The 11,237-nt window shown below is 34.9% G+C and overlaps 1 protein-coding gene across 1 annotated transcript; it reads left to right on the top strand.

The window, feature by feature from the left end:
- The first annotated feature begins 5,688 nt into the window (after positions 1-5,688).
- Positions 5,689-9,938, top strand: LOC145569207 (protein SEH1-like). Its single transcript, XM_081628561.1, has 8 exons — positions 5,689-5,946; positions 6,355-6,466; positions 6,779-6,879; positions 7,004-7,081; positions 7,265-7,420; positions 8,633-8,745; positions 9,028-9,154; positions 9,560-9,938. The coding sequence occupies exons 1-8, from the start codon at positions 5,785-5,787 to the stop codon at positions 9,689-9,691; spliced, it is 981 nt and encodes a 326-aa protein (XP_081484687.1). The 5' UTR covers positions 5,689-5,784; the 3' UTR covers positions 9,692-9,938.
- Positions 9,939-11,237: the final 1,299 nt, after the last annotated feature.

The following is an 11,237-nucleotide window of genomic DNA, read 5'->3' as shown; positions in this document are numbered from 1 at the left end:
GCAAAATTTACAAATAGGTCTTTTGGTTATGGTTTTGGTTTTTGTTTTCAGGTTTCCATTTTTTAAAATTAAAAAAGTTTAAAACCAAAAACAAGAAATAAAAGTGTAATTTATACTTATATATTAAAAAGCGTTCTTAAAACAGAATATGTTCCACGTATCACCTTCACATCTAAAAAATGCTTATAACAAGACTTGAACTCAAGACCAACAAGTCTTAAGTTAAGAGTCTTACCATCTTAGTCATTTATTAATTTTATTTTTTTATCCAACAAAATTATAGTTAACTTAGATAAGTTGATTTGTGTCTTATTATACTATTTGTTTCCATTATGTAATGATTGAGTTCGACAGCTAAAAAATATTTATAACAAGACTTAAACTCAAAACCAACAAGTCTTACTATCTAAACAGTCGAATTTGATAAGCAAATTAATCAAGTACAAACTATCAACCTGGGGCATCGCCCGGACCACACACTAGTTTTTCTTATTAAATGGAGAAAATCCAAATTAATATCCGTATTAATAAAAGTTCATTAATGTGTGTGCCTAGACAATAAAAAATTGCTTTTGAACAAAATTTCTAACACATTGCTAGTTGGCAAGGAAAAGTAAGATGACGGAGATAACAAACATCCGTTAAGCTTTTTATCTCAAAAAAGCAACCACAAACAGTTTCAAGCTTCTTGCCCATTAATGGGGTTCGAAAATGTATGTACTCGTCTTCAAGACTTCAATGGTGGAGGGAAAAATAAATTACCCTTTGGGGTTAACTATATCTTGAATTTCTCTATTTTTCATAGGATTTTCGTTTAATTTGGCGGCGAAGCCGCCATTAATATATCGGTGTTGGTGTCGGCGTCGGCGTCGGCGTAAGAAGAAGAAAGATGAAGGTGGGTTGGTTGCAGGAAGAAGAAAGATGAAGGTGGGTGGGTTGTAGGAAGAACAAGATGGTGGTCGATTTTTAATTGTGGATGGAAGGGGAAGGAGATGATGGTTGTTTTCGGACTACCAATGGTGCTTTATAGGAAGAAGCAGGAGATGACAGTTTGTTCCAATAACGGTGATAAGTATGAGGAAGGAGGAGGAATAAGGAAGTTTGAGGTAAACGCCGTGAGTCACAATTTTCATGAACAATGTGGTCCCATCTTTTGAAATTTGTATTATTAACATAAATGCCATTGAGATAAATGAAAATGTTTATCACCGATATCAATTGGGGCTCGCTCATTTTTAACTGAGGAGGATGATTGGTTAGCTGGTTACCTGCTCTACTGGTTAACCTTTTCCATTTCCCTCCATCTCTCTCTCCTAACCTATTGTTCTTCAACTAATTTTCACGAACTGATGATTTTATAAAAAAAAAAAAGTAACGAAAATTGTTGCGATTTAATTATTTGTGCGAGGGAAATCAAACACCAAATCTTGGATTCTGTCAATGGTCGAAGCAGCAACATAGGAATTGGGGGTTTAAGTGTGATTTGGAGGAGACGAGACAAGAATTTAAGGTAAAATTCTGAACCCTAACTTGCGTAATTTTGTATGATTGAGTTAATTGTTGTTTTATTTAATTATGTGATGAACTGTAGTGAATGAATTGATGAATTGTATATACGAATTGTTCCATTTTGCTGACGAACCCTAAATTGCGAAAAAATCCCCTTTTTTTTCCAGATTGTTATGGATTGTGTTTGCTTGAAATTTTACCATGGTGGTGTATTTAAGAAAGGAGATAATGGCTTCTGGGTGTATTATGGAGGATTGTGTAGGACTTTTTCTGTTGACCCTGATGAGTTATGTTGGTTCTACTTGAAAGAGTTAATTGAAAAATGTGGTACTTACACTGATGAAGTAAAGGTGTATTATTTAATGCCTGGCCTTGATTTTGAATCTGGATTGAGGAGTGTGTATGATGATACTGAAGTGAGAACAATGGGTGAGTTAGTTTTGGGTAGTAGATGCCTTGACTTATATGTAGTGCATAATGGTAAGGAGCTAGACTTTCTGAAGTCACAAACTGGATCCAGTGGATCAGCCCAGCCCATAAACAGCCCAATTCATCCTCACAGACCTACTAAACTGACTCCAAGAAGGTCAAGTAGGTTGACCAAGGAATCTGGTGAGGTGTCAGACAGCATGTTGCAACTGTCACAAAGCACCAAAAAATCAAACCCCATAGTGGTCCCCACTGTTAAAAAAAACATAAAACCATCCTTTAAAGCAAAGAAATCTGTCTCTGATGTTGTAACTCTGGTCCCTTCAACCCCTTTTATCCCAGAAAACCCTGCTGAAACACAAACACCACCTCTTGCTACATCAACCACTTCATATCCTGAGGATAATTTTATCAGATCTAAGGTTCCTGATGATTATGATTGGGAAGATCCTAGACCTAATAGCCCCATCCCATTAGACACCTTACTATATGATGCAGACCTTAGTGGGGATGATTGGGACAGTGAGGAATATGAGAAGCATAATTTGAGTGGTGAGCAAAGTGATCCAGACTATGTGTTAGCTGCTGACATAGATTATAATGAATATGAAACTGAGGAGGATGATTGGTTAGCTGACTACCAAGTGTATGAAGTTAGCTTTGGGCCTGATGGTGAACCAATCCCAGAAGAGGATTTAGATGAATTGAGGGAGCCTGAGGTGTTAGATCTAGATACAAGTGATGATGAACAGAGAGAAGCTAGGGATTTAGTTAAGGGATTCAACTCCAATGTAATTGAGCTAGCACATAAATTACAAGTAGAGGCAGCTGAGGGATTGCTTAATGCACAAAGGGTAGAAGGGGTAAGTGTGAGGCAACAGGTGAGTGAGGATGGGAATGTTGTTTCTGAATATGAAGATTCAGAGGAAGAGATGCACACACCCACTCCAAGTGAGGAAGATGAGACTTTGGAAGAAAGAAGAGCCAAAAGAGGGCTGCTAGTTTGGAGGGACACAGATTTTTCAAAGTTTCAGTGGGTAGTAGGACAGAGATTTACTTCTAGGGCAGACTTTAAGCAAGCTGTGGCAAAGTTTTCTATACTCCAAGGTAGAAATTTATGTGTTGTGGCTGCAAATAGAAGAAGACAACAGAGGATTGGGGTGAAGTGTAGTCAGGGGTGTCCATTTTGGTTATATGCATCTTGGGATTCAAGGAGAGGTGCATTTGTGGTGAAGACAGTGGTGGATGAGCATACCTGTGTTAGGAATATGGAGAAGAACATTCAGCTTAAGTCCACTTGGTTGGCTGATCAACTGTTTGATGTTTTTAAGGCCAGACAAAATACTGTAAGGGGAGGAAGAGGTGGTGGGAGGGGATCTAGAGGTGGTGGGAGGGGATCTAGAGGTGGTGGCAGGGGACCTAGGGGTGGCAGAACACCTCTACCTCAAGGGTTTGGTGTTTTAGTCACACCTGATGGAACATCAATGACACATGTAAGTGTCATTTTTTTATCAAATTTTTTTTTTTTCCTGTCAATTTTTTTTTTTTTTTAATTACCAATCCTTATTTCAAGGTTGATGAGGCTTACATTTAGATAACTTGTTTTTTTGTTAATGCAGCCACTAGGAAGCAGTGCACCTCAAGATGTATGTGCATTCACAAGCACTTACTCTTTCAACTTTAGTGAGGGATCAACTTCAGCAAATCTTGGCAACCACTGATTGTGGGTTTATTTAGTGTAGTGCAATGTAGTCTTGGCTTTTGTGTATTATACTACTCTAAATTATGTTAGTTGTGACTAAGATCACAGACCATTTTCCTTTTATTTGTCTCAGTAACAAACAATTTCAACCAAGTTATGTTTAATTGAAAAGGAGTTGTACTCCATTTTGCTATATACATGTGTTCCTGTGTTTTTCCTTTATGTGTTGTTGAGCTCATTTCACAGATTAATATGGCAACATATCAAATAGCATAAATAACACAACATATATTCCATAAAGTCATCATTTTTCATTCACTGAAGCATTTCCACAAAATACAGTTAGATAATGTAGCCCCTACTATTTCAGCTAAGTCAATATCACCCCCACAAAAGTACTACAATGCTGCATTATTATAGGCTACTACATCTATAAACATCACCATCATCAGCTTTACATGCACATATTTTACCCAAAAGGAGATACACCCCACAACATTAACCCACCAACCTAAGACATACCAAAAAAAAAACCATCACCATCCCCTACCATCCACACTACCACATTTCTACATAAATTCCTTAAACACTAAAACTAAAGTGAAAAAAGCCCAGGAGAACACCAAACACATAATTAAATTCTTGTCTCTGTTGCTTTCCTTCATCTCATACAAGGTTTCAGTGGTGGCTATCCCCATTTCCGCAACATCGTCCTCCAATTTCTCGTTTTTTCCCTTCAGCTTTCGTATCTTTTCTTTCAGCGAGTCCACCTTGTCATGCAATTCACAAACAATCCCTTGCAAATCACGAACATCATCCACCTCATCCACCCATTTAAAGAAACCGCAAGTCCTCTGTTCCTAAAACATTCAATCAATTATTAATCTACCATAAAAATTCAAAATAAATAATTTATTAAATTGAAAAACAAAATTAACAGAAAGAACCAAACCGGCCAATAAGAACACCCGAAAAATCGCTTCCCTTTGTGCGGACCATCGTACTTCACCGTCCTCAATGGAGCTATTTCATTGTGGTAGCAATAAATCTGAAACGAGGAGGGAGATAACCTAGACCTAGACCTTGATGTTGAGCCAACAGAGTGGTGACTTGCCATTGCAGAAGACAGAAAAAACATAGAGTAAAAGATAAATGAAAAGGAGTGAGAAAATTGAATGGAGGAGGTGCGAATTTAAGGGAAATGGTAGAGAGGGAGAGAAGTAGTACAGTTGGGGATTTAATGGGGAATTAATTGATTCAACGTTATTTTGATAAAATTATAAGAGTAAACCGGCAAAAAAAAAAGATTAATTAAATTAACCGGTCAAAAAATAAATAGGGCTTGTTATAAGAAGATGGGTGTACAAGGTGGGTTTGTTTCCAGATTTCGAAAAGGTGGGATTGTTTTGAGCAGAATAGGCAAAGGTGGGATTATTAATTTCCATTTTTCCTTTTTAATTTGATTAAATTTGTGTATTTATAAAACATGTCATATGATTTTCAAAATAAAAAAACCAAATACCAAAATATACTGAAAACTACAGTCATATCGAAATGACCTTAACTTTTCATTTAAGTAAAATCTCAAAAGATTATATCAAAAAATTAGGTGTTTGATTCAAATTGTGCTCAAGTGTGACTCGAATAGGAGGTTTTATTTATTTATTTATTTTTTTTATTTTTATTTTTTTGACAGGAGAATAGGAGCTTGACTCAACTAAAAAAATACAAACAAACTTTAAATGTTGAAAGACGATCTGAGTTGGACTCAAACAAGGCTTAAACTTAACTAAAAGTGAACATTTACTAAAGTGATGTAACAAATACAATCAACGATTATAGTAGAATTGCTATTTTTTCCACATAAACTTCAAATATATTACCGAAAATAATTTGTAAATTTCTAATCGAGATCATACAATGATGTGAATGGATTAAACTAAATTATTGGATTTATACGAGTCAAAATTTAAATTTCTAACATCTCTATGACAATTCACAATACTCGTAGTTGAGCCTTGAGTTGGTTTAGCCAAAAAAAAAATAAAAATAAAAAATGGGTGAAAAACTGAAAACGAAATAGGAGGAGCGGGAAGTAAAACCCTACACTACGGTGGCCAAGAAATTACACAGAAAGAAAAAAAATGGAGAAAACAGTGGCGACATTGGAGACTGGAACTGTATGTTCTGCTTGGAATTACAGCGCTCAAAGATTAGCTACTGGTTCCATCAATGGCCTCCTCACTATCTTCGATTCTCCTGACCCTGCTTCTTCTTCTCCCTTTTCTCCTTCTTCCTCCTTTCAGGCATACTTTTCTCTTTTACCCAATTAATTGAGTTTTTTACTTGCTATTATCTGTCCTTTCTTTCTAATTCATGTTTTTGTTCTAAGTATTACTTCATTTTACAATGAAAGTTTGCAAATTTCGGTCATATATAACTCAATTTATTATGAAAGTTTGCAAATTTCGGTCATATTATGTTTGTACTACTCAATTTATGATTAAAGATTGTAAATTTCAGTCATAATATATTGGGATAATAATTGTATATTTAGAGCTGTCTAATAGGGTTTTTGGGTCGTTTGTGTTGGGTTAATTGGTTGGTTAGTCATGCTACTATGTGGGTTTTTGATTTAATTTCAAATTACGGTTGAATTGTAATTTTTAGGCTGGACAATTATTTTATGATCATCCGAATTGTTCATTGTGAAGGTACATGAGGGTAGCATTGTGAAGGTGTTATGGGTTCCTCCAGAGTATGGAGATGTTGTCGCGTGCGTTTTGGATGATGGTACTTTGTCATTGTGGGAAGAAGTCGCAGGAGGTAACTCTAATTATTGTTGCATCCATATGAAAGAATCATATCGTTGCTCACTGTATTGGCTGTACTTCCTCGGTGAATGATTCAATTGCAAAACTTGATGCTGATTATTGCTTCGATATTTGAGAATTATGTCTTTATCAAGTTTCAGATGTTCGTTTCATAAGTAGAGTAATATTGTACATGTTGGCCATTTGGCCATCATACTACATTACTAATAAGTGAGACGCTACTTTCAGGATAGTTATGATAGTGGTGCTTAGTTTCAGTTAGACTATGAAATCTAAAACATATGTTCATCCCTATTCTATACAGATGGGCAATCGCTTCAGTGGAAGATTTGCACTAAGTTTCTGAATAAAAATGCCCATGTATTAGATATCCAATTTGGAGGTTCCTCTACTTGTTTGAAGTTGGTAAGCGTTAGCTTCTGTTGCAAATTATCATTTTAATGTAACGTAACTTACTTCATGCGCTCTTTTTGGAGCATGGTGAACTCCTCGGAGTTATATAACTATGTCCTATATCCCTTTCTTGTAGGTTGCTGCATATTCAGATGGTTATGTCAAAGTCTATGAGCTTCATAATCCCTTGGACCTGAACACTTGGCAACTTCAGGTATGTTATTGCTTGAATACATAAGTGAATACTTTATTAACATGATGACTACTTAGCTAAAGAGCTTTTATTTAGTTAGGAATTTAGGAGTATATATGTAACCGTAGGATCTCTATGTGGTAAACGTGAATACAAGTTTGAAATCGGCTAACAAACTTTTTATTGCCAAATTGTAATGTATAGGCTGAGTTCCAGAATGTTATTGACTCGGTATCTAAATTTGCAAAAGCTTCATGCTTATCAGCATCCATATCGTGGATTCCACAAAAAGGTGAAAGCCAGCAATTGAGCTTTGTTCTGGGGTTCAATTCAGATATACCACAACTCAATTCTTCCAAGGTACTGTGTTTCACAACATTTTTTTGGGTACAATTCAGATAAACCATAACTCAATTCTTCCAGGGTACTGTTGAGTCTAAAATGTATTTCGCAATTTTTCTTTCACATGGAGCATCTAAATTTTCCTGACAAGTGACGATCTGATCAGCATGCAGTTAATGCTGATGTTCTCATGTAGTTGGACCACACGCCCCCCTTGTTTGTAAATTTTCATTGTGTGGTTGCTGTTACTGTCCTGAGCCTTTTGTCTGTTATGGTGTTCTTAATTATTAACCACTCTTTTTTCCACTATGTTTACCTATGTTGTGATTTCATTCTTGCTAATAGAGTAGTACAATACTACATTATGTGCTTTTCTCATGCTTATTGGTTAAAGGTCGGCTATATTAATTTTACTTCCCTAGGTACCTAACGGGATTCATTATTGGTTTTGTTTTTATTAGTATTGTTTGCTGTAATGCTCAGGCTTCTTGCAACTCTGATCAAACATTCTGCTCGCTGAAAATTTATATGCATTGCATATACGTTAGATAATCACATACATGAAAGGCATATACTATTTCTGTTTCAAAGTATTTGCAACATTTATAATTAATGAATGCTACAAATTATTTGCAACAATTGTTTTCTTTCTTTTTTTACTTCTCATTTCTTTCTATCTCTCTCATCACATGCAACTTTATTTTTCTCTCTCTATTCACTACTCACAAACAAATTTTGCCTAAATGTTGGTGAATGTCACATTGTTGCAAATAAATTAAAACAGAGGTATATAAAATTACAGAAACCTCTTATGAACACGGTGAATATGTATGAGAATCATAGCCAATACGATTTTATGGCATTCCAAATGACCAGATCTCAAGAAAGCTATGCTACTATATCATCATCTACTAATCCAGCTACTTAGAATTGATGTCTTGGTTGATATGATAAGTCACAGCATACCGAATATAGGGTTTATAAGAGTCTATTTTTCTTTTGTTACATTTCGTTTCTAATAAGATAAAATCTTAAGAAATTACCTTATGTCTTGATCTATATATCTTCCTAGAGATCTCTAATTTACCACAAGTTTCCTTCAAATCTTTGATTAAAGGGTTTTTTCCCCTGAAATTACTTGATGTAGTTCTTAGTTGGAAATATGTGTGATGAAGTGACCTGCTTGATTGAATAACTTATCCAAATCAATCTCATGTTAGATGATATCAGGTCTGGGAGTTTGATCAATTACATCAAAGGTGGCTTACTGTTGCTGAGTTAGCTTTACCTGAAAACAGTGGTGATCCAGTGAATGCTGTTGCTTGGGCTCCAAATGTTTGCAGGTAACCCTCACCCAAGCTAGTTTTTTTTTTTTTTTTTTTTTTTTTTTTTTTTTTCCCTTTACGTCAATACTTAAAAATCGCATTTTCTGATTGTTGGTCGATCGGCTTGAGCCTTTGCTGGTGTGTGGCATCTTGATCTATGGCCATGCAGGGTTGAACTTCTCATTCATTGTTTCTAGCCTGTAATATTATTGCTCGGCATTAACCCTGTGAATTTGGGAGATGAATGTGCCTGTATTTCTGTTGATAATAATTATGTTCCTGCTGAATCTTTATTTACAGGCCATATGAAATAATCTCTGTTGCTACTCAGATGGGTATAGCAATATGGCATGTTGGTTTGAACCCTGATGTTGACGGGCATCTCTCAGTGGAGAAGATAGCTTTGTTATCAGGTCATCAAGGCGAGGTATGACAGCAAATTTCTTTCACTTGGCATTTAGTTCTCCAAAATATGTTTCAGACAAGATCCTTAATCAATGTTCAGCTTGTTAAAATGCACATAATGGAAACACCCTAAGTAAAATTTGTGAAGATTGTCAATTCCATCAGATATTTACTCTTAACTGTTACTCCCTTCATCCCTAAAAGATTGCCTCATTTCCATTTTAGTTAACATGGTTCCTAGTTCCTACAATCCCTACATACTAAAAAGGTACTTTGTATCTGGTTATCTGCTCAACTCAACTCGTAATAAAGTGGAATGTGTTGATGGTGCAAACTTTAAGGGATGGTGAGAGTATTCTTTTGTGATGCATATGAAACTCTCTTTTTCATCAAACTGCTAATTAGCGAGGTTTTTGTGTGGAAATAGGTATGTCAAATGGAGTGGGATATGAGCGGAATGACATTGGCAACCACTGGGAGTGATGGGGTGGTCAGGCTTTGGCAATCTAATCTGAATGGTGTCTGGCATGAGCAGGCAGTCTTGGAACCTACTTCGTAACCTTGTAACCGTCCCTTGTATTACGTAAGTATCTCAGTTGACCTGCAGGGCTGTATTATAGTACTGTATGCATAGGATTTGCCTAGAATTTCTTTTGGTAATCAAATACTAGAGCAGATTTGGAAACACGATATGGGTTTTTCACGAGTCTTGCCATTTGTATTGCATCTTGCATACTGTAGTTGCTAATGACTGCTTTAACAACCAATTTCCGTTTAAAGCAACATAAACAATTTTTCTTGTAATACTTTTTCGAATCAAACCCTTCACCTTTGGTTTTACTCAATGCAACCTTTAACTCTTCGGTTGATGATATAAAACTAAACCTTTGCTCGACAAAAACGACCAAGCTATTGAGGGCATGCCATGAGCCATATTTTACTTTATTGTGAATTATTAGTCATGTCTAGTTTCAGTATACTTCAGAACCTGAACAGGCAAAAATCTCAAGGGGACGAAGTAAATTGATTAGCTAAAATTTAACATTAGCGTGTATGAGTCTATGATTATGAATGATTTTAATTGAATTGGTCTATCTAATTATATATCATGATTTATTTGTCATTAAAAATTCGAAAGTAATATCAATCTTTAGATCTTTTATTTTTTATTTGGTGATCTTGTCTGTAGTGATAAAAAATTATTGGGAGTTGAATAATAAATCTTTTGTCTGGTCTGCATGGGCTCACTGACTGACTATTTTGCAATGGCCTGATTTTCTAGTTTTCATGCATTGGCTTATGATAATGAATTTATGGGCTGCTTTTTTAATTTTTGTTTTCTACGTTGTATTTAAGAAATAATAATAGCGATTGAAATTGTTGTGACTTTTTTTGAATGAATTATTAGATAGATGCAATCATGCAACACACTAAAAAGTACTTTTGTTCGTACAGAGTAAATTAAAATTAATAGTTACAGAATACTAAACTTGTTTTACATTGTTTTCTATTTTAAGTTTTTTAATTTTTTAAAAATAAAAAACCAAAAACTGAAAACCAAAAACAAAAAACAAAAAACAGAAAGCAAGAAAAAAGTATTTTCACTTTTTTATTGTCAGTTTTCAAAATTATTATAATTTTAATAAATTTGATCAATTTTTAATTCATTATATGACGTATATCATTGTAAAAAATCACAGCGATACCAATTAAACTCCATAAATAGTTCTTATTATTATATTATCACCAATAATAATAATAATATAAAAAGTGTTGGAGTATGGTTTTTGGTAATTGTCGGGAAAAAGTAATCTATTTTATAATTACATGCTTTTTGACAAATTTGTGATGGGGTGACATATTGGTATGTTACACCGAACATAAAATTGTCATAGGTAGGTAAAAAACTAAAAATACGTGATATGTTGGCTAATTGATATGCACAATGCACATGCCTACATGGCTACATATGTTTTGGTCTAATGATCGAGATTGAGGGTGTGTACGAAAAGGTGGTCTGAACTCTGAACAAGCCATATTCATTAATATGCATGTAGTTAGATTTAAGGATTTGGAATTTGGAGTACAAATGAATAAAAAAGTAA

This window comes from Chenopodium album, chromosome 11 (assembly GCF_948465745.1).
Source record: "Chenopodium album chromosome 11, dcCheAlbu1.1, whole genome shotgun sequence".
Classification (NCBI taxonomy): domain Eukaryota; kingdom Viridiplantae; phylum Streptophyta; class Magnoliopsida; order Caryophyllales; family Amaranthaceae; genus Chenopodium; species Chenopodium album.
This window is presented reverse-complemented; position numbering and strand designations above follow the sequence as displayed.

What these genes read in the sequence shown, in the direction of transcription:
- LOC145569207 (XM_081628561.1), top strand. Translation starts at nt 5,785, where the DNA reads ATGGAGAAAACAGTGGCGACATTGGAGACTGGAACTGTATGTTCTGCT. An exon ending in TGAACACTTGGCAACTTCAG is followed by an intron (nt 7,082 to 7,264) that starts GTATGTTATTGC and finishes TGTAATGTATAG; the next exon opens with GCTGAGTTCCAGAATGTTAT. An exon ending in TGGGCTCCAAATGTTTGCAG is followed by an intron (nt 8,746 to 9,027) that starts GTAACCCTCACC and finishes CTTTATTTACAG; the next exon opens with GCCATATGAAATAATCTCTG.